The sequence below is a fragment of the Loxodonta africana genome, chromosome 5 (assembly GCF_030014295.1).
Source record: "Loxodonta africana isolate mLoxAfr1 chromosome 5, mLoxAfr1.hap2, whole genome shotgun sequence".
NCBI classification, from domain to species: Eukaryota; Metazoa; Chordata; class Mammalia; order Proboscidea; family Elephantidae; genus Loxodonta; species Loxodonta africana.
This window is the reverse complement of record NC_087346.1, coordinates 161,916,141-161,938,821: the sequence shown is the minus strand read 5'-3', so window position 1 is coordinate 161,938,821 and position 22,681 is coordinate 161,916,141. Positions and strand designations below refer to the sequence as shown.

Here is a 22,681-nt window from a genome sequence, read left to right as displayed (position 1 = left end):
CTGCAGAAGAACATTATACTTGATAAAGTAGAGGAACAGCAAAAGGGAAGAAGATGGACTGACACAGTGGCTGCAACAATGGGCTCCAACAGCGACTGTGAGGATGGCACAGACAAGGCAGTGTTTCATTTTGTTGTACATAGGGTAGCTATGGATCAGAACCATGGTTTACGTCAGGTGTTAGCCATGCTTTATGCCATGGATTGGGTCAGGCACACCTTAGTCTTCAAGGTGACATCTTTGCTTTTCAACACTTTAAATAGGTCTTTCACAGCAGACCTGCCCAACGCAATGCATCTTTTGATTTCTTGACTGCTGATTCTATGGCTGTTGATTGTGGATCCAAGTAAAATGAAATCCTTGACAACTTCAGTCTTTTCTCCATTTATCACGATGTTGCTCCTTGGTCCAGTTGTGAGGATTTTTGTTTTCTTTATGTTGAGGTGTAACCCACACTGAAGGCTGTGGTCTTTGATCTTCATTAGTAAGTGCTTCAAGTCCTCTTCACTTTCAGCAAGCAAGGTTGCACCATCTGCATATCGCAGGTGGTTAATAAGCCTTCCTCCAATCCTGATGCCTGGTTCATCTTCATACAGTACAGCTTCTGGGATTATTTCGTCAACATACAGACTGAATAGGTATGGTGAAAGGATATAGCCCTGATGCACACCTTTCCTGACTTTAAACCACCCAAATATCCCATTGTTCTTTTCGAACAACTGCCTCTTGATCTACGTACAGGTTCCTCATGAGCACAATGAAGTGTTCTGGAATTCCCATTCTCCACAATGTTATTCATAATTTGTTATGATCCATACAGTCAAAAGCCTTTGCATAGTCAATAAAACACAGGTAAACATCTTTCTGGTATTCTCTGCTTTCAGCCAGGATCCATCTGACATCAGCAATGATATCCCTGATTCCACATCCTTTTCTGAATCCAGCCTGAATTTCTGGAGGTCCCCTGTCGATATACTGCTGCAGCTGCTTTTGCGTGATCTACAGAAAAATTTTACTTGCATGTGATATTAATGATATTGTTCGATACTTTCTGCATTCAGTTGGATCACCTTTCTTGGGAACAGGCATAAATATGGATCTCTCCCACTCGGTTGGCCAGGTAGCTGTCTTCAAAATTTCTTGGCATAGATGAGTGAGCGCTTCCAGTGCTGAATCTGTTTGTTGAAATATCTCAGTTGATATTCTGTCAGTTCCTGGAGCCTTGTTTTTCGCCAAGGCCTTCAGAGCAGCTTGGACTTCTTCCTTCAGTACGATCGGTTCCTGATCATATGCCACCTCTTGAAATGGTTGAACGTCAACTAATTCTTCTTGGTATAATGACTCTGTGTATTCCTTCCATCTTCTTTTGATGCTTCTTGCATCATTTAATATTTTCCTAATGGAATCTTCACTATTCCAACTCGAGGCTTGAATATTTTCTTCAATTCTTTCAGCTTGAGAAACACCGAGCATGTTCTTCCCTTTTGGTTTTCTATCTCCAGCTCTTTGCACCCGTATTGTAATAGTTTACTTTGTCTTCATGGGCCACCCTTTGAAATATTCACTTCAGTTCTTTTACTTCATCATTTTTTCCTTCTGCTTTAGCTACTCAACGTTCAAGAGCAAATTTCAGAATCTCTCTGCCATCCATTTTGTTCTTTTCTTTCTTTCCTGTCTTTTTAATGATCTCTTGCTCTCTTCATGGATGAAGTCCTTGATGTCATTCCACAACTCATCTAGTCGTCCATCATCAGTGTTCAACAAGTAAAATCTATTCTTGAAATGGTCTCTCAATTTAGGTGGGATATACTCAGGATCATACTTTCACTCTTGCAGACTTGTTCTAATTTTCTTCAGTTTCAACTTGAAATTGCATATGAGCAATTAATGGTTCATTCTGCAGTCAGCCCCTGACCTTGTTCTGACTGATAATACTGAGCTTTTCCATCGTCTCTTTCCACAGATGTAGTCGATTTGATTCTTGTGTGTTCCATCTGATGAGGTCCACATGTATAGTCACCGTTTATGTTGGTGAAAAACGGTCTTTGCGATGAAGAAGTCATTGGTCTTGCAAAATTCAATCATGTGATCTCCAGCATTCTTTCTATCACCAAGGTCATATTTTCCAACTACCGACCCCTTATTCTTTGTTTCCAACTTTCACATTACAATCACCAGTAATTATCAAAGCATCCTGATCGCATGTTCGATCAATTTCAGACTGCAGAAGCTGGTAAAAATCTTCAATATCTTCATCTTTGGCCTTAGTGATTAGTGCATAAATTTAAATAATAATTTTCCTGTATAACAGGATAATATCATTAACTGGCATATGGATATTATCCTATCACTGACAGCATTGTACTTCAGGATACATCTTGAAATGTTCTTTTTGACGATGAATCCAAAATATTCCTCTTCAGGTTGTCATTCCTGGCATAGTAGACCATATGATTGTCCAATTCAAAATGGGCAATGCCAGTCCATTTCAGCTCACTAATGCCTAGGATATCAATCTTTATGTGTTCCATTCCATTTTTGACGACTTCCCATTTTCCTAGGTTCATATTTTGTACATTCCAGGTTCCGATTATAAATGGATGTTTGCAGCTGTTTCTTCTCCTTTTGAGTCATGCCACATCAGCAAATGAAGGTCCCAAAGGCTTGACTCCATCCACATCAGTAAGGTCAACTCTACTTTGAGGAGTTTGCTCTTCCCCAGTCATCTTTTGAGCGCCTTCCAACCTGGGGGGCTCATCTTCCAGCACTATTATCAGACAATGTTCCGCTGCTATTCATAAGGTTTTCAGCGGCTAACTCTTTTCAGAAGTAGACTGCTGGATCCTTCTTCCTAGTCTCTCTTAGTCTGGGAGATCAGCTGAAACCTGTCAGCCATGAGTGACCCTGTTGGTATCTGAATACCAGTGGCATAGCTCCTAGCATCACAACAAAACCCACGTCCCCACAGTACAACAAGCTGACAGACTTTCCAATAGTAGATAGGGTTAATAGATTATGGCCGTTATTATTGAGCCATTGTGGTGACTTGCTGTGCCCCTTCCTGAATGTCAAGTTGCCCAGCTGTGTTGGGAGAAATGGGGAAGGGCTGCAGGTCCCTGGCTACACCCCTCTTCTCGGGAACTCTGCAAGTCTCCTCTTTTTGAAACAAGTGGCTCTGCGGGTTGGGTGAAAAGAGGCAGTCCCACTGGACCCCAATAAGGCCACAGAGTTTCACCAGTGGCTCACCATTTTCCCTCTGTTACTGTTAGGTGCTGCCAAGTCAGCTCTGACTCACAGCCACCCCAGAACAGAACAGCCACAACAGAACAAAATGTTGCCTGGTCCTGAACCATCCTCACAATCATTGCTGTGTTTGACCCCATTGTTGCAGCCACTGTGTCAATCTATTTCATTGAGGGTCTTCCTCTTTTTCGCTGACCCTCTACTTTACCAAGCATGATGTCCTTCTCCAGGGATTGATCCTTCCTGATGACATGTCAAAAGTAAGCCAGATGATTTATACAAAGGCAACAGCCAACATCACCTTAAATGGAGAGAGCCTGAAAACTTTCCCATTGAGATCTGGAGCCAGACAAGGATGCCCTTTATCACCACTCTTATTCAACACTGTGCTAGAAGTCCTAGACAGAGTAATTAGGCTGGATAAAGAAATAAAGTGCATCTACATTGGCAAGAAAGAAGTCAAAGTATCTCTATTTACAGATGACATGATCTTATACACAGAAAACCCTAAGAATCCTCCAGAAAACTACTGAAACTAATAGAAGAATTCAGCAGAGTATCGGGATACAAGATAAACATACAAAAATCAGTTGGATTCCTCTACACCAACAAAGAGAACATTGAAGAGGAAATCACCAAATCCATGCCATTTACAGAAGCCCCCAAGAAGATAAAATACTTAGGAATAAATCTTACCAGAGATGTAAAAGACTTATACAAGGAAAACTACAGTACACTTCTGCAAGAAACCAAGAGACTTACATAAGTGGAAAAACATACGTTGCTCATGGATAGGAAGACTTAACATTATAAAAATGCCTATTCTACCAAAAGCGATCTATACATTTAATGCAATTCTGATCCAAATCCCAATGACATTCTTTAATGAGATGGAGAAACAAATCACCAACTTCACATGGAAGGGAAAGAGGCCCCGGATAAATAAAGCATTACTGAAAAAGAAGAACAAAGTGAGAGGCCTCACGCTACCTGATTTTAGAACCTATTATACTGCCACAGTAGTCAGAACAGGCTGGTACTGGCACAACAACAGATACATGGACCAACGGAACAGAATTGAGAATCCAGACATAAATCCATCCACATATGAGTAGTTGATATTTGACAAAGGCCCCAAAACAGTTAAATGGGGAAAAGTCAGTCTTTTTAACAAATGGTGCTGGCATAACTGGATATCTATCTGCAAAAAAAATGAAACATGACCCATACCTCACTCCATGTACAAAAGCTCACTCAAAATGGACCAAAGACTTAAATATAAAATCCAAAACAATAAAGATCATGGAAGAAAAAATAGGGACAATGTTAGGAGCCCCAATACATGGCATAAACAGTATACAAAACATTATAAAGAATGTAGAAGAAAAACTAAATAACTGGAAGCTCCTAGGAATCAAATACCTATGCTCATCCAAAGACTTCACCAAAAGAGTAAAAAGACTACCTACAAACTGGGAAAAAGTTTTTAGCTATGACATTTCTGATCAGCACCTGATCTCTAAAATCTACATGATACTGCAAAAACTCAACTACAAAAAGACAAATTACCCAATTAAAAAATGGGCAAAAGATATGAATAGACACTTCACCAAAGAAGACATTCAGGTAGCTAACAGATATATGAGGAAATGTTCACGATCATTAGCCATTAGAGAAATGCAGATCAAAACTACAATGAGATTTCATCGCACTCCAACAAGGCTGGCATTAACCCAAAAAACACAAAACAATAAATGTTGGAGAGGCTGTGCAGAGACTGGAACACTTCTACACTGCTGGTGGGAACGTCAAATGGTACAAGCACTTTCGAAATCGATTTGGTACTTCCTTAAAAAGCTTAAATAGAACTACCATACGATCCTGCAATCCCAGTCCTTGGAATATATCCTAGAGAAATAACAGCCTTTACATGAACAGATATAGGCACACCCATGTTTAGTGCAGAACTGTTTACAATAGCAAAAAGATGGAAGCAACCAAGGTGCCCATCAGTGGATAAATGGATAAATAAATCATGGTATATTCACACAATGGAATACTACGTATCAATAAAGAACAGTGAGAAATCTGTAAAACATTTCATAACATGGAGGAACCTGGAAGGCATTATGCTGAGTGAAATTAGTCAGTTGCAAAAGAACAAATACTGTATAAGACCACTATTATAAGAACTTGAGAAATAGTTTAAACTGAGAAGAAAACATTCTTTTGTGGTTACGAGAGGGGGGAGGGAGGGAGGAGGGGAGAGGAACATTCACTAATTAGATAGTAGATAAGAACTACTTTAGGTGAAGGGAGAGAGCACATGATACAGGGGAGGTCAGCACAATTGGACTAAAGCAAAAGCAAAGATGTTTCCTGAATAAACTGAATGCTTCAAAGGCCAGCGTAGCAGGGGCAGGGGCCTGGGGACCATGGTTTCAGGGGACATCTAAGTCAATTGGCATAACAAAATTTATTAAGAAAACGTTCTGCATCCCACTTTGAAGAGTGGCATCTAGGGTCTTAAACTCTAGCAAGCAGCCATCTAAAATTCATCAATTGGTTTCAATCCACCTGGATCAAAGGAGAATGAAGAACACCAAGGACACAGGCGATTACGAGCCCAAGAGACAGAAAGGGCCACATGAACCAGAGACTACATCATCCTGAGACCAGAAGAACTAGATGGTGCCTGGTTACAACCGATGACTGCCCTGACAGGGAACACAACAGAGAACCCCTGAGGGAGCAGGAGAGCAGTGGGATGCAGACCTCAAATTCTCCTAAGACCAGATTTAATGTTCTGACTGAGACTAGGAGGACCCCATTGGTCATGGCCCTCAGACCTTCTGTTGGCCCAGGACAGGAACCATTCCCGAAGCCAACTCTTCAGACATGGATCGGACAGGACAATGGGTTGAAGAGGGATGCTGGTGAGGAGTGAGCTTCTTGGATCAGGGGGACACTTGAGACTATGTCGGCATCTCCTGCCTGAAGCGGAGATGAGAGGGTGGAGGGGGTTAGAAGCTGGTGAAATGGACACGAAAAGAGAGAGTGGCGGGAGAGAGCAGGCTGTCTCATTAGGGGGAGAGTAATTGGGAGTGTGTAGCAAGGTGTATATGGGTTTTTGTGTGAGAGACTGACTTGATTTGTAAACTTTCACTTAAAGCACAATAAAAATTATATATAAAAAAAAAAAGTAAGCCAGATGAAGTCTCTCCATCCTCACTTCTAAAGAGTATTCTAATTGTACTTTCTCCGAGACAGATTTGTTCCTTCTTCTAGCAATCCGTGTTGTCTTCCAAATTAATTGGCATAGATGAGTGAGCACTTCCAGTGCTGCATCCATTTGTTGAAACGTCTCAACTGGTATCTGTCAGTTCCTGGAGGCTTGTTTTCCACCAGTGCTTTCAGTGCAGCTTGGACCTCCTCCTTCAGTACCATCAGTTCTTGATCGTATGCTACCTCCTGAAATGGTTGAATGTCGACCAATTCTTTTTGGCACAGTGACTCTGTGTATTCCTTCCATCTTCTTGTGATGCTTCCTGCATCATTTGATATTTCCCCAGTAGAATCCTTCAATATTGCAACTCAAGGCTTAAATTTTTTCTTCAGTTTTTCAGCTTGAGAAATGCCAAGCATGTTCTTCCCTTTTGGTTTTCTGTCTCCAGGTCTTTTGCACATTTCATAATAATATTTTACTTTGTCTTCTTAGAAACCCTGGTGGCATAGTGGTTTAGAGCTACATCTGCTAACCAAAAGGTCGGCAGTTCGAATCCACCAGGCACTCCTTGGAAACTCTATGGGGCAGTTCTACTCTATCCTACAGGATCGTTGTGAGTCGGGATCAAGTCGATGGCAACGGATTTGGGTTTTTTTGGTTTGTTTTGTCTTCTTGAGCTGCCTTTTGAAATCTTCTGTTCAGCTCTTTTACTTCATCATTTCTTCCTTTTGCTTTAGCTACTCTATGTTCAAGAGCAACTTTCAGAGTCTCTTCTGACATCCATTTTGGTCTTTTCTTTCTTTCTTGTCTTTTTAAGGACCTCTTGGTTTCTTCATCAATGATGTCCTTGATGTCATTCAACAACTCAGCTGGTCTACGGTCATTAGTGTTTAATGCATCAAATCTGTTCTTGAGATGGTCCCTAAATTCAGGTGGAATATACTCAAGGTCGTACTTTGGCTCTTGTGAACTTGTTCTAATTTTTTTCAACTTCAACATGAACTTGCATACGAGCAATTGATGGTCTATTCCACAGTTGGCCCCTGGCCTTGTTGTGCCTGATGATATTGAGCTTTTCTATCATCTCTTTCCACAGATGTATTCGATCTGATTTCTGTGTATTCCATTTGGTGAGATCCATGTCTACAGTAACCGTTTATGTTGGTGAAAAAGATATCTGCAATGAGGAAGTCATTAGTCTTGCAAAATGCTATCATGCAATCTCTGGTGTCATTTCTATCACCAAGGCCATGTTTTCCAACTATCAATCTTTTTTTGTTTCCAACTTTTGAATTCCAAATGCCAGTAATTATCAATGCATCTTGACTGCAAGTTTGATCAATTTCAGACTGCAGAAGTTTGTAAAAATCTTCAATATCCTCATCTTTGGCCTGAGTGGCTGGTGCATAAATTTGAATAATAGTCACATTAACTGGTCTTACTTGTAGGCGTATGGATGTTAACCTATCACTGAAAGGATAATATCATGAACTGGCATATGGATATTATCCTATCACTGACAGTGTTGTACTTCAGGATATATCTTGAAATGTTCTTTCTCTCCAATTTGTCATTCCCAGCATATAGACCATACGATTGTCTGATTCAAAATGGCCAACACCAGTCCATTTCAGTTCACTAATGCCTAGGATATCAATGCTTATGCATTCCATTTCATTTTTGATGATTTTCAATTTTCCTAGATTCACAGCCAACCAACTGGAAGAAATCCCATATGTGTACACATCCCAAGGAAAGGCAATCCAACAGAATGCAGAAATTACCAAACAGTATCATTAATATCAGACAATGTTCCGCTGCTATTCATAAGGTTTTCACCAGCTAATGCTTTTCAGAAGTAGACTGCCGGGTCCATCTTCCTAGTCAAAGGGCCTCTCGAGAAGACAAAGTATTGTAATGACATGTGTAAAGAGCTGGAGATGGAAAACCAAAAGGGAAGAACACGCTCAGCGTTTCTCAAGCTGAAAAAACTGAAGAAAAAATTCAAGCCTTGAGTTGCAATAGCGAAGGATTCCATGGGGGAAAATATTAAACGATACAGGAAGCATCAAAAGAAGATAGAAAGGAATACACAGAGTCATTATACCAAAAAGAATTAGTCGATATTCAACCATTTCAACAGGTGGCATATGATTGGGAACCGATGATACTGAAGGAAGAAGTCCAAGCTGCTCTGAAGGCATTGCCAAAAAACAAGGCTCCAGGAATCAATGGAATATCAACTGAGATGTTTCAACAAACAGATCAGCGCTGGAGGTGCTCACTCGTCTATGCCAAGAAATATGGAAGACAGCTTCCTGGACAACTGACTAGAAGAGATCCATATTTATGCCTATTCCCAAGAAAGGTGATCCAACTGAATGTGGAAAATAAAGAACAATATCATTAATATCACACGCAAGCAAAATTTTGCTGAAGATTATTCAAAAACGGTTGCAGCAGTATATGAACAGGGAACTGCCAGAAATTCAGGCCGGTTTCAGAACAGGATGTGGAACCACTGATATCACGGCTGATGTCAAATGGATCCTGGCTGAGAGCAGAGAATACCAGAAGGAGGTTTACCTGTGTTTTATTGACTGTGCAAAGGCATTGGACTGTGTGGATCATAACAAACTATGGATAACACTGCGAAGAATGGGAATTCCAGAACACTTAGTTGTGCTCATGAGGAACCTTTACATAGATCAAGAGACAGTTGTTCGGACAGAACAAGGGGATACTGATTGGTTTAAAGTCAGGAAAGGTGTGCGTCAGGGTTGTATTCTTTCACCATACCTATTTAATCTGTATGCTGAACAAATAATATGAGAAGCTGGACTATATGAAGAAGAATGGGGCATCAGGATTGGAGAAAAACTCATTAACAACCTGCATTATGCAGATGACACAACCTTCCTTGCTGAAAGTGAAGAGGACTTGAAGCACTTACTGATGAAGATCAAAGACCACAGCCTTCAATATGGATTACACCTCAACATAAAGAAAACAAAAATCCTCACAACTGGACCAATGAGCAACATCATGATAAACAGAGAAAAGACTGAAGTTGTCAAGGATTTCATTTGGCTTGGATCCACAATCAACAGCCATGGAAGCAGCAGTCAAGAAATCAAAAGATGCATTGCATTGGGTAAATCTGCTGCAAAGGACCTCTTCAAAGTGTTGAAGAGCAAAGATGTCACCCTGAAGACTAAGGTGCGCCTGACCCAAGCCATGGTATTTTCAATCACATCATATGCATGTGAAGCTGGACAATGAATAAGGAAGACCGAAGAAGAGTTGACGCCTTTGAACTGTGGTGCTGGCGAAGAATACTGAATATACCATGGACCGCCAAAAGAATGAACAGATCTGTCTTGGAAGAAGTGCGGCCAGAATGCTCCTTAGAGGCAAGGATGGCAAGGATGGCGAGACTGCATCTTACATACTTTGGACATGTTGTCAGGAGGGATCAGTCCCTGAGAAGGACATCATGTTTGGCAGAGTACAGGGTCAGCAGAAAAGACGAAGACCCTCAACGAGGTGGATTGACACAGTGGCTGCAACAATGAGCTCAAGCATAACAACAATTGTAAGGATGGCTCAGGGCTGGGCAGTGTTTCATTCTGTTGTGCATATGGTCACTATGAGTCGGAATTGACTCGACAGCACCTAACAAGAACAACAACAATCATTAATATCACACACAAGTAAAATTTTGCTGAACTTCATTCAAAAGTGATTGTAGCAGTACACCAACAAGGAACCACCAGAAGTTCAAGCTGGATTCAGAAGAGGACATGGAACAAGAGATATCATTGCTGATGTCAGATGGATCCTGGCTGAAAGCAGAGAATATCAGAAACATGTTTACCCGTGTTTTATCGACTCTTCAAAGGTGTTCAACTGTGTGGATCAAAAAATAACATTACGAAGAATGAGAATTTCAGAACACTTAATTGTGCTCATGAGGAACCTGTACTTAGACCAAGAGGCATTTGTTCAAACAGAACAAGGAGATACCGTGTGGTTTAAAGTCAGGAAAGGTGTGCAGCAGGGCTGTATCCTTTCACCATACTTATTCAATCTGTATGCTGTGAAAATAACCCAAGAAGCTGGACTCTATGAAGAAGAACGTGGCATTAGGATTGGAGGACGACTCATTAACAACCTGCATTATGCGGATGACACAACCTTGTTTGCTGAAAACGAAGAGGATGTGAAGCACTTACCGATGAAGATCAAAGAATACAGCCTTCTGTATGGATTTACACCTCAACATAAAGAAATCAAAAATCCTCACAACTGGACCAGTAAGCAACCTCATGATAAATGGAGAAAATATTGACATTGTCAAGGATTTCATTTTACTTGGGTCCACAATCAATGTCCATAGAAGCAGCAGTCAAGAAATCAAATGAAGGATGCCCTTTATCAACACTCCTATTTAACACTGTGCTGGAAGTCCTAGCTAGAGCAATAAGGCAGGGAAAAGAAATAAAGAGCATACAAATTGGTAATGAAGAAGTTAAACTGTCCCTGTTTGCAGATGATTTGATAGTATACATAGAAAACCCAAAAGACTCTATGGGAAAACTACTAGAACTAATAGAAATATTCAGCAGAGTAGCAGGATACAAGATAAACATAAAAATCAGTTGGGTTCCCATACACCAATAAGGAGAAGGATGAAAAAGAAATCAGGAAAACAATACCATTTATAATAGCCCCTAAAAAAATAAAATAAAATAAAAATAATTTTTTTTTTTTTTTTTTACTTAGGAATAAATCTAACCAGGGATATAAAAGACGTATACAAAGAAAACTACAAAGCACGACTGCAAGAAACCAAAAGAGATCTACATAAATGGAAAAACATACCATGCTCATGGATAAGTAGACTCAACATTGTGAAAATGACAATTCTACCCAAAGCAATTCACAAATACAATGCAATCCTGATCCAAATACCAACAACGTTCTTTAAAGAAATGGAAAAACTAATCATTAACTTTATACGGAAAGGGAAGAAGCCCTGAATAAGTAAAGCACTACTGAAGAAGACTGAAGTAGGAGGACTGGCACTACCTGACCTCAGAACATACTATACAGCTACAGTAGTCAAAATAGCCTGGTACTGGTACAACAACAGATACATCGACCGATGGAACAGAATTGAGAACCCAGATAGAAATCCATCCACCTACAATCACCTGATATTCAACGAGAGCCCAAAATCCATCAAATGGGGGAAAAGACAGTCTTTTTAACAAATGGTGCTGGCAAAACTGGATGTTCATCTGCAAAAAAATGAAAACAGGACCCACACCTCACACCATATACAAAAGCTAACTCAAAATGGATCAAAGACCTAAATATAAAGCCAAAAACTATAAAGTTCATAGAAGAAAAAATACAATCAACATGAGACACCCTACCCATTGCCATCGAGTCAATTCTCACTCAGAGCGACCCTATAAGACAGAGTAGAACTGCCAATACAGTTTCCAAGGAGCACCAGGTAGATTCGAACTGCTGACCTCTTGGTTAGTAGCTGCAGCTGTTAACCACTACGCCACCACGGTTTCCAGAGGCCCTAATACATGGCATTAACAGGATACATACCATAACCAACAACACACAAACTTCAGAAGATAAGCTAGATAACTGGGATCTTCTAAAAATTAAATACTTAAGCTCATCAAAAGACTTCACCAAAAGAGTTCAAAGAGAACCTACAGCCTGGGAAAAAAATTTTGGGTATTACAAATGAGACAAAGGTCTGATCTCTAAAATTTACAAGAAAATCCAACACCTCTACAACAAAAAGACAAATAATCCAACTAAAAAAATGGGCAAAGGACACATAAATCAGAGACTACGTTAGCCTGAGGCCAGCAGAACTAGATGGTGCCTGGCTACAACTGATGACTGCCCTGACAGGGAACACAACAGAGAACCCCTGAAGAAGCAAGAGAGCAATGGGATGCACACCTCAAGTTCTCATAAAAAGACCAGACTTAATGGTCTGACTGAGACTAGTTGTATCCCGGAGGTAATGGTCCCCAGACCTTCTGTTAGCCCAAGACAGGAACCATTCCCGAAGCCAACTCTTCAGACAGGGATTGGACTGGACTATGAGATAGAAAATGATACTGGTGAGGAGTGGACTTCTTGGATCAAGTAGACACATGAGACTATGCGGGCAGCTCCTGTCTGGAGGGGAGATGAGAAGGCAGAGGGGGACAGAAGCTGGCTGAATGGACATGGAAATAGAGGGTGGAGAGAAGGAGTGTTCTGTCTCATTAAGGGGAGAGCAACTAGGAGTATATAAAAAAAAGGTGTATATAAGTTTTTGTATGCGAGACTGACTTGATTCATAAACTTTCACTTAAAGCACAATAAAAATTAATTTTAAAAAAATGGGCAAAGAAAATGAACAGACACTTCACCAAAGAAGACATTCAAGCAGCCGACACATGAGAAAATGCCTGCAATCGCTAGCCATTAGAGAAATGCAAATTAAAACCACAATGAGATACCAACTCACCACAGCAGTACTGGCACAAATCAAAAAAAACGGAAATAACAAATGTTGGAGAGGCTGCAGGGTGACTGGAACTCTTATGCACTGCTGGTGGGAAGGCAAAATGATACCACCATTTTGGAAAACGATATGGTGCTTCCTTAGAAAGCTAGACATAGAAATACCATATGATCCAGCAATTCCACTTCTAGGAATATATCCCAGAGAATTAAGAGCCATCACACAAATAAACATATGCACACTCATGTTCACTGCAGCATTGTTCACAATAGCAAAAAGATGGAAACAACCTGGATGCCCATCAACAGATGAATGGATAAACAAACTATGGTACATACACACAATGGAGTATTGTGCAACAATAAAGAACAATGATGAATCTGTGAAGCACCTCATAACATGGAGGAATCTGGAGGGCATTATGCTGAGTGAAATAAGTCAATCACAGAATGACAAGTATTGTATGAGACCACTACCGTCAAAACTCATGAAAAGGTTTACACACAAAAAGAAACAATCTTTGATGGTTACAAGGGAAGGAGTGGTGGGGATGAAAAAACACAAAAATGGGCAATAGATCAGTGGTAACTTTGGTGAAGGGTACGACAGTACACAATACTGGGGAAGCCAGCACAACTTGTACAAGGCAGGGCCATGGTAGCTCCATAGACACATCCGAACTCCCTGAGGGACCGAATTGCTGGGCTGAGGGCTGTGGGGACCATGGTCTCAGGGAACATCTAGCTCAATTGGCATAACATAGCTTATAAAGAAAACATTCTACATTCTACTTTGGTGAGCAGTGTCTCGGGTCTTAAGAGCCTGTGAGCAGCCATCTAAGATACAACACTGGTCTCACCCCTTCGGGAGCAAGGGACAATGAAGAAAACTAAAGATACAAGGGAAAGATTAGTCCAAAGGACTAACAGACCACATCTACCACAGCCTCCACCAGACTGGCTACCACCACCAACTGCTCTAACGGGGATCACAACAGAGGGTCCCAGGCAGAACTTTAGGAAAATGTAGAACACAATTCTAACACACAAAAAAAGAGACTTACTAGTCTGACAGAGACTGGAAAAACCTGAGAGCACGGCCCCCAGACACCCTTTTAACTCAGTAATGAAGTCACTCCCGAGGTTCACCCTTCAGCCAAAGATTAGACACGCCCATAAAACAAAACAAGGCTAAAGGCGCACACCAGCCCAGGGGCAAGGACTAGAAGTCCAGAGGGAACAGGAAAGCTGGTAAAAGAGAAAGAACCCAAGGTTGAGAAGGGAGAGTGTTGACATGCCATGGGTTGTTAACCAATGTCATAAAACAATATGTGTACTAACTGTTTAATGAGAAACTAGTTTGTTCCGTAAACCTTCATCTAAAGTACAAAAAAAATCAAAGGATGCATCGCATTGGGCAAATCTGCTGCAAAAGATCTCTTTAAAGTGTTAAAAAGCAAAGATGTCACTCTAAGGATGAAGGCGTACCTGACCCAGGTCATGGTGTTTTCAATTGCCTCATATGCATATGAAAGCTGGACAATGAATAAGGAAGGCCAAAGAAGAATTGATGCCTTTGAATTACGGTGCTGTCAAAGAATACTGAATATACTATGGACTGCCAGAAGAACAAACAAATCTGTCTTGGAGGAAGTACAGCCAGAATGCTCATTAGAAGCAAGGATGGCGAAACTGCGTCTCACGTACTTTGGACATGTTATCAGGAGGGACCAGTCCCTGGAGAAAGACATCATGCTTGGTAAAGGGTCACTGAAAAAGAGTAAGACCCTCAAGGAGATAGATTAACACAGAGGCTCAGGCATAATGACGATGGTGAGAATGGCCCAGGATTGGGCAGGGTTTCATTCTGTTGTACAAAGTGTCGCTATGAGTTGGAACCGACTCAATGGCACCTAATAACAAAAACTAGCAGTCCGTGGTATATTCAGTATTCTTTGCCAAAATCACAACTTAAATGCGTCACTTCTTCTTCAGTCTTTCTTTTTCCCTGTCCCCAGCTTTCACACGTCCCCTCCACCTGCTGGGGCAGGCCTCTGGTGGTCCCTCCAAAGGGCTTGGGAGCTGTGTGTTGCCAGTGAAACCCTGATTCCATGAAAAAGGAAGCAAACTCTCTTGGCCAATGGATGCCCAGGCAGTGGGCAGGGTGTGGACAAGGGGTATTTGCCTGTTGTGGGCATCATATTTGACATGGACACATGGCGTCCCGATGTTCGTAAGTCATTACAGTCCAGAGAAGTAGAGTTTGGGGAAGCATCCCAAATTTTAGGGTTTGTGACAGAGGAGTTATTCCTAGGGGTGAGATTGGCGACGATTCTGATGATCAGGTTTTATAGGTCCCCAAGGGTGCAGTCTGCCAATAACCTGCACCTCGTAGATGTCAGCCAGACACTGTCAGACAGGCTGAAGGGTGCACAGGGTATGGGTTGGGCCCTAGAGAGAGTGAGCACCTTTTCTAAGGGACACCAGTGGGGGCCCTGGGAGAAAGGATAACAATGACAGGGAAGGGGGGAAGAGATGAGAATGGCACCCAGGAAACAGAACTAGGAAAGGCTCAATGCCAAGAATGGACCATCGGGAGACTGGCGAGGATTTCTGGGCAGCAAGACCAGAAGGTGTATGGGGAAGAGTTTGAGACCCCAGGAAGCACTGGCCCAGCTGGGGCTCATGGGCACCACAGGAGACATTTTTCCATTGTGGCGAAAATATACACAAAACATTGAACAATTCAATAATTTCTACACGTATCATTCAATGACATTGATTACATTCTGCATATTATACAACCATTCTCACTCTCCTTTTCCAAATTATTCCACCAACAACATAAATTCACTTTCCCCTAAGCAAAAATTTCCCTTTTCCCCCTCATCCTACCCGATAATCACTTATAATCTTTAGTTTCTATATATTTGCTGATTTCTTATAAGTAAGATGATGCAGTATTCATCCTTTTGCAACTGACTTATTTTACTCAGCATAATGTTTTCAAGGTTCATCCATGCTGTGGTGTGCATCAGGACTTCATTTCTCTTTATGGTGGAGTAATATTCCATTGTATGTACATAGCACATTTTGTTTATCCACCTTCTGTTGATGGGCACTTGGGTTGTTTCCACCTTTTGGCTATTGTGAATAATGCTGCAATGAACACTGGTGTACAGGTTTCTGCCTTCATTTCTTGAGTCATATGGTAATTCTATATTGAACTTTTTGAGGAACCTCCAAACCGTTCTCCACAGCAGCTGTACCCCGGACAACTTTTAATCAAGCTTGTAGCCAACAAAACTTTAAACAGTTGAGGAAAGCATTAAGAAGAAAGTAGAACTCACCCCAGATCCCGCCCTCCCCCCCCCCACCCCCGACACATCACCACAGATGTTCTGTAGACTCCCTTTCCAAGGCTCCAAACACACCAGTGGGGCTTCTCAGTCGGTCTCTGCGATGGGATGGGGGCGCCACTGGCATGGTGGACCCTAGCCATGCTAGGTGCAGAGAGAATGCACCACCCAGACCTCCAACCGCAGGAAGCCCAACTGATCAAGGCCCGGCGTTGGCTCCCACAGATCCATTCTGGGGAAACACAGGACTTCTCTGACCAGTTTTGCGTTGAGGACCTTGGAACCTATGGCACTTGTGCAACCGAGATTCCAAATTTGTATTGCTGTTCTGGGACTGGGTCCAGGCCTCTGAAATTAACATATCCTTTCTTAAAATTCTGTGCTGACGTGAATGTCAAAGCAAATTTGCTAACGTGTGCCCAGCTCTGCTCAGGGCGTTAGGGACACAGCCCAATGAGAAGACGCCAAATGGGAGTCTCAAGCCCGGAAATGGCCGGGACAGGGCCTCAAGATGAGTCACATCAGGCCTTTTATCTTCGGGCGTGGGGGCCTCAGTGTGGTGGAAGGCTCCCCGCCACTTCTGACTGGAGTCGGAGAAGAATGAAAAGTAAGCTTAAAGCGGCTGCACTGAAGAGAGAGGGCTGTGAGCGTTGGCCCGGGGACGTCACAGCCGCCGGCTACATTATGACGTAGGGTGCGCCGCTTCTAACGTAGGAGGGTTGCGCTTAGACCTGAACAGGCGTAAACGCCAGCAGGCGGCCACTGGAAGGGCCCGCTCGGCAAACCGGGACGAGGTGGGCGTGGCACGGCGCAGAAGGGGCGGACGACGGCGAGCGGGCGCGCAGGCGCGGCGGGCCGGCTGCCTCCCCTTTATTGACGGGCGCGCGCCCTCCCCTAGCGCCTTCCAGCGGCGTGACCGTAAAGAGGCACGGCCGCGTTGTGAAAGGCCGCAACGCGCAGAGCGCTGCTTGACGGCCGGGACTCCATTTTGTTCGCCGTTTCTCAGCTTGCCAGTCGCGTCTGCCCGCGGCTTCCCTGAGGCGAGAAGTTTAAAAGGGCTGAAAGTTTTCGGGAGTATTCTGGAGCTCCGCTGGTAAGCGCAGCGGTCCCCACTCGCGTCTCCCCGGCAGTCGTCGGCCCCGCGGCCCCGAAGCAGCAGAAGATGCGGCCCCTGGACGTGGTGGAGCTGGCGGAGCCCGAGGAGGTGGAGGTGCTGGAGCCCGAGGAGGACTTCGAGCAGTTCCTGCTGCCGGTTATCCACGAGATGCGGGAGGACATCGCGGCGCTGACCCGCGAGCGCGGCCGGGCCTACCTGCGGACCCGGGGCAAGCTGTGGGAGATGGACAATATGCTCATCCAGATCAAGACGCAGGTGGAGGCGTCGGAGGAGAGCGCGCTGAACCACCTCCAGGACCCCGACGACGGCGCGGCCGCGAGGGGCGACAAGGCCGAGGAGAAGGCCAGGGAGATGGCGAAGATGGCAGAGATGCTGGTGGAGCTGGTGCGGCGGATAGAGAGGAGCGAGTCGTCCTGAGCGCGGGGCGGTGAGTGAGGAGGAGTCGCCGCACACCTGCGAGCCGCCGGGGGGAGAAGCGCTGATCCCGTGGGCTGGGAGCGGGGCAGGGGCCACGGGCGTCGGGAAGGGCGACGTGAGCGGAGCCCCAGCAGACACCGTGTTAAAGCTTTTCTTTTTCACCCTGACAATTAGGGAAGTTAAGTGGGGGGGCGGTTTGTTGGCTTATTTTTGCGCGGTGTGGGTTTGGTTCAAACCGAAGGCCGCATTCAGCGTAATTGTGGATAATAAGGCGATGTGGCCGTTGCCGAGGGAGCAGAGACACAACCTAGGCCATCGGGCAGGGGAGGGGAGAAGCAGAGTCGTTGGACAGCCCCAGATCTTGCCGGAAGGCTGCAGTGAGCTTCGTGGCGTCCCAGCAGAGGTGGCCCCTGCGTGATTCAGTTCGCGAGGATTTGGGGCTTGTTTTTCCCTCAGGACTAACCTCTCGGTGGGAATTTTCTCCTGATTGCGCTTTAGGTTTACAGCCAGTGGATCTGGTCGACTGGTGGAGATTGGCTGACACCCTGGAGAAGTTGAAACAACCAGAGAGCCTGTTGCTTTCTCTCGCTCCCTTTTTTTTTTTTTTCTTTCCTTTGTTTTCCCCACCTTCTGTCTGCACTTACACTACGTTTCTGCTTTGGTCTGTGGTTAATGACCTCGATATGAGTTTTGATTGTTGACTGTTTTTGTTTTGGGAAATAACTTTTATTTGGAAAATGCGCTCATATAAGGGAATTAGGGCCTAGACTGTAAGCTCTTGTAGCAGTCACATTTGTTCCTGGGCTTGGGTGGTTATTTTTAAATTTTGAGGTGCTTTGCTCTTTCCTGTGTGGCCTGGTAAGCTCCCTGGAACTTTGGGTCTCTGTGACACGTGAGCCTCAGAGCTGGAGGTCTCCGGCTCCGGAGGTGCTCGAAGAGCTGCATTCGTTCAGGAAGACATCTCCATGCCGCGACTGCTGAAGAAGCTGAGGAAGGGACCGGACTTCAGTTGTGGCGTGAATGGGCTGATCTGGCTGGGATGGAGATGAATCAGAAGACGGGCTGGAGGATGGCGTTGTCTGTGTTTTGGGACTTCATTTCTGTGTGAGACCAAAGGAGGAGAGATGTATTTTCAAAACTCAAATTTCCTGTGGCACATTATCTCATGTAACCTGTCTGGTCAGTTTGTTTGGACAGCCTAACTCAGCTTTATTTGACATAGCAACTAGAATAGCAGATGAGATTTTGGTATTCTGTACACGGGGGTTCTGGGCATAAAATGAAAGAAATATGTGCAGAGGCCTTTGAGGGCTGGAGAACGGAAGCATGGAACTGTCTGCATTGGACCCTAAACTGGACAAGAAAGAGGCATCCTGAAGGTTCATAAGTTGTCCAGCTGTAAGTTCATTTGAGTCGCAGACCTGACAAATATTTGAGGTCAAAACCCTGCCATGTTTTAAAAAAAAAAACTTACCATGTTAATAAAAGTATTCATTTGCTTGAAAAGACAACCAAAAAGTGATTCATTGAAAAGTCTAATTTCTTTCAGAAGGAAACCTTCTTTATCCTTGGCTCTCACTGTCAAGTGGGGTATGAACTACATATGGTTTAGGAGGCTCTCTGTAAGCCTCTCCTTGTGGGGAGGTTTGATCTCGGGGCGCTGCTGTAGGAACTGCCCAAGGGATGAGCAGACAGCTCTCAGTGTAGGAGGAATCACAAAGGATCCTGTGGTCCAGACTCCTGCCTTCAGGGAGCCAAAGTGCCTTCACTTTTCAGCAGATAACAGAATGTGTTGTAGTCCTTTCACTATGGACATAGCAGTAAGATGTAGGGGGGAGGGGGCACATACAGTAGAGGCACCACCCAGATGCCCCTTAGGAGTAAGGGATTCAGTCCGCCAGCTACTGGAGGTGTGCTGACAGAGCCCTCTCTGGGAAGTGCCTCTGTGGAGAAGCCTTGGTCAAGGTCATGCCTCCTCCCTGGGTGGCCCACCTCCAGTAACTAACAGCCTGAGAGTTTAAGGCCTCTGCCCCTTGCTCTGCAACTTGGGACAGCTTTGAAGGGCATCTCAGCTGCAGAGTCCTGGTGGATTCTGCTGAGGCTTTTGTTGGGGCTTCATCACATCCCGACTTCTGCCTTGCCCAGTCCTGCCTCGCTTTCCTTCCACGGGTGTTAATCCCTAATAAATGACCTGCATTCTAGTCTTCATTTCAGAGGCTGCTTCCTAAGGGACCGAGCTTGTAGACAAATGAAAACCATCAAGGACCATGTGCCACAAGCTGTGATACAGATACATGTCTCAGGAGAGCACTGGGGGGAGCGTAGGAAAGCTTTTCAGAGCACTTACTGGTGAAATTGGCCTTGAAAGATGAGTACAGCTTCCAAGGCCGAGAGGAGAATGGGGGACATCCCAGTCACAGAATGAGAAGATGCCAGAAGTTCAGAATCTTCCATGTGAGTTCCAGGGGTGGGGAGAAGTGGGCAGGGTGGAATTATGAGCCAGGAAACAACAATAATATGCTATACTTGGTACGTTTGTCAAAACTAAGATGTTAACGTTCGCACTGAAGGCTTCTTTACGATTTTACGTTTTCCACTAATGGCATTTTCCTGCTCCAGGATCTGTTCCAGAGTACCACACTGCAATAGTTCATACTTAAAAACGGCACAGAATTTAAAAAGTACAAAACAGGTAAAAGCGAACCTCCCTCTCTCCCCAGCTTCCCTGTTCCCTTCCCAGGAGACAACTGTTTACCAGCTTCTTGTATATTCTTCCAGATACGCATGTTTTTGAGCAGGTACATATATAAAGCTCCTCCGCTTTTTTTAGTGTAAACAGCACACTGTGTGGAGTGTTAAGCCCTTTGTTTTTGTTTTTACTTTTAAAAAACAGCTCAGAAATCTTTCCCTGTTTAGACATCTAGGTCTGCACTCTTTGGCTGTGTAGCGTTCACTGAAACATAAATGGTTTACACAGTCACAAGTGATCTCACACAGGGAAATTTGAAAACAATTGTCATAAATTCCTTAGTCCTCTCCTTCGTCATTCCGGTTGCCGTCACAGTGCAGCCACCAATTGCCAATTTCCTCAGCTCCTGAGATTCCTCCCAGCTTGCTAGCAGTTGGAGGAACAGATGGCCCTTGCCTTTTCTAAGCAAAGAATGTGTGGTAAGGACCATTCTGAGAGACAGTCTTACAGGGCTGTACAGTCAACATGAGTCCTGCTGGGGTCATCAGAACTAGATCATAAGTCCGTGTGTCCCTCACAAGCCCCAACCTCTCTGTCCCTGTCCTGGGTGCTCTGCAGAGGCCAGGGCATGGGTGTCTGAAGAAAGGCCAGTGGGGGGATGGGTTTCTGGCACTGCAGAGGCCAACACAAGCTGGGACTACCTTTGCTCAGGATTAGGGTGTTTGATACGTGACAAGTGTCTTTTCATGTCAAGGTGCTGTTACAGAAGGAAGCATGGGGGCTGTGGGAGCTTGGAGGTGTCACCCAGGTGAGCTGTGCTGTCAGGAAAGGCCTCCAGGAGGAGGCAGACATTATTGAAAAAGCTCTGATGAGAGTGAGTGAGGTACACAAAAGGTTCAGACCTGCTGGTCCCACCTGGTCAGAGTGAGGCGGGGGAGACCACAAAGTACTGCAGAGGCCTCTGCATCTGGGTATTTCCTCAGCTGAGATGACCCCTTGGAAGAAAGCAAGCTTAATTCTGGTGGGCATCATGGTGGAACTGGCAGCAGCCAAGGACATGATCAACATTTGAGGGAAACAAGCATTAACAACTGTCTGACCCCAGGTAAAGGGAGGACACTGGGAAGAAGCTGTTCTAGCCCCGCTGAAGATAAAACCTCGGGAGATAAACCCTGGAATGCAGGGGCCGGGGGACAGGAGACCTGGTGTCCAGTTACCCTGCTGCTTGTTCTCTGTGTCATCTCCGGCAAATAACTGGCTCTCTCTGTCCCTCATTTCCTTTAAAATTTCCATACCATAAAGCGGTTGCACTGGTTGGTCTCTGAGGTTCTTTCCAGCCCCGGCATCCTGTTACACTAAGTTCCATAAAGAATCCCTAGCCACTTGTAGAACCAAAGCTTTTCTGGGATAAAATGCGGAAGGTCATTAATGCTGCTCAGCAAACAAACACCAATTCTCCTCTTCTGTGCACAAGACCACCTCGCAGGCTGGCCAGCCTCAGGGTGGCCCTCGTGGGTAGGTGGGGCCAGGTGACTAATCCTGGCCAGTGAGTGGTGAGAGAAGGTAGCACATGGCACAGCCAAGCCAGAACGTACAATGGGAGACCCCCGAGCCCTCTCTTCCCTCTGGCACAGTGTCCAGCAACGTTCCAGATGGTGGTTCATCCATCTGCCTGTGCTCCTGGGGCCTTTGATGAGCCTCAGCCCATTCTCCACCTCCCCCCCGCCCGCCCCCAACCATGATGAGCACGCGGCCACCAAGGAAAAACAGTCGTTTCAAGCTGCTGAGATCTGGAGTTATTTGTACTATAACATAAGCTAGACCAAAATGACTGACTCAGGTGTTCTCACCCCTTCCTTTCCTCCTGTTTTGATGAAAGGTTTGTCGTTCCATCTACCCAAGGCCTCTGTCCTCATTGTGACCTTACCCCTCCCACTTAAACCAAACTCACTGGCGTAGAGTCAATTCCAACTCAGTGACCCTAGAGGACAGTGTAGAACTGCCCCCTAGAGTTTCCAAGGAGCGCCTGGTGGAGTCGAATTGCCGACCTTTTGGTTAGCAGCCATAGCACTTAATCACTA

At 44.4% G+C, this 22,681-nt stretch overlaps 1 protein-coding gene across 1 annotated transcript; it reads left to right on the top strand.

Moving 5' to 3' along the window:
- Positions 1–17,275: 17,275 nt before the first annotated feature.
- LOC100659780 (MORF4 family-associated protein 1) lies at positions 17,276–19,417 on the top strand. The gene is made up of 2 exons (XM_064286235.1): positions 17,276–17,921; positions 18,410–19,417. Exon 1 carries the CDS (start codon positions 17,540–17,542, stop codon positions 17,909–17,911), a length of 372 nt encoding a protein of 123 aa, XP_064142305.1. The 5' UTR covers positions 17,276–17,539; the 3' UTR covers positions 17,912–17,921; positions 18,410–19,417.
- The last annotated feature ends 3,264 nt before the right edge of the window (positions 19,418–22,681 follow it).

Coding starts and splice junctions, on each gene's coding strand:
- LOC100659780 (XM_064286235.1), top strand. CDS start 17,540: ATGCGGCCCCTGGACGTGGTGGAGCTGGCGGAGCCCGAGGAGGTGGAG.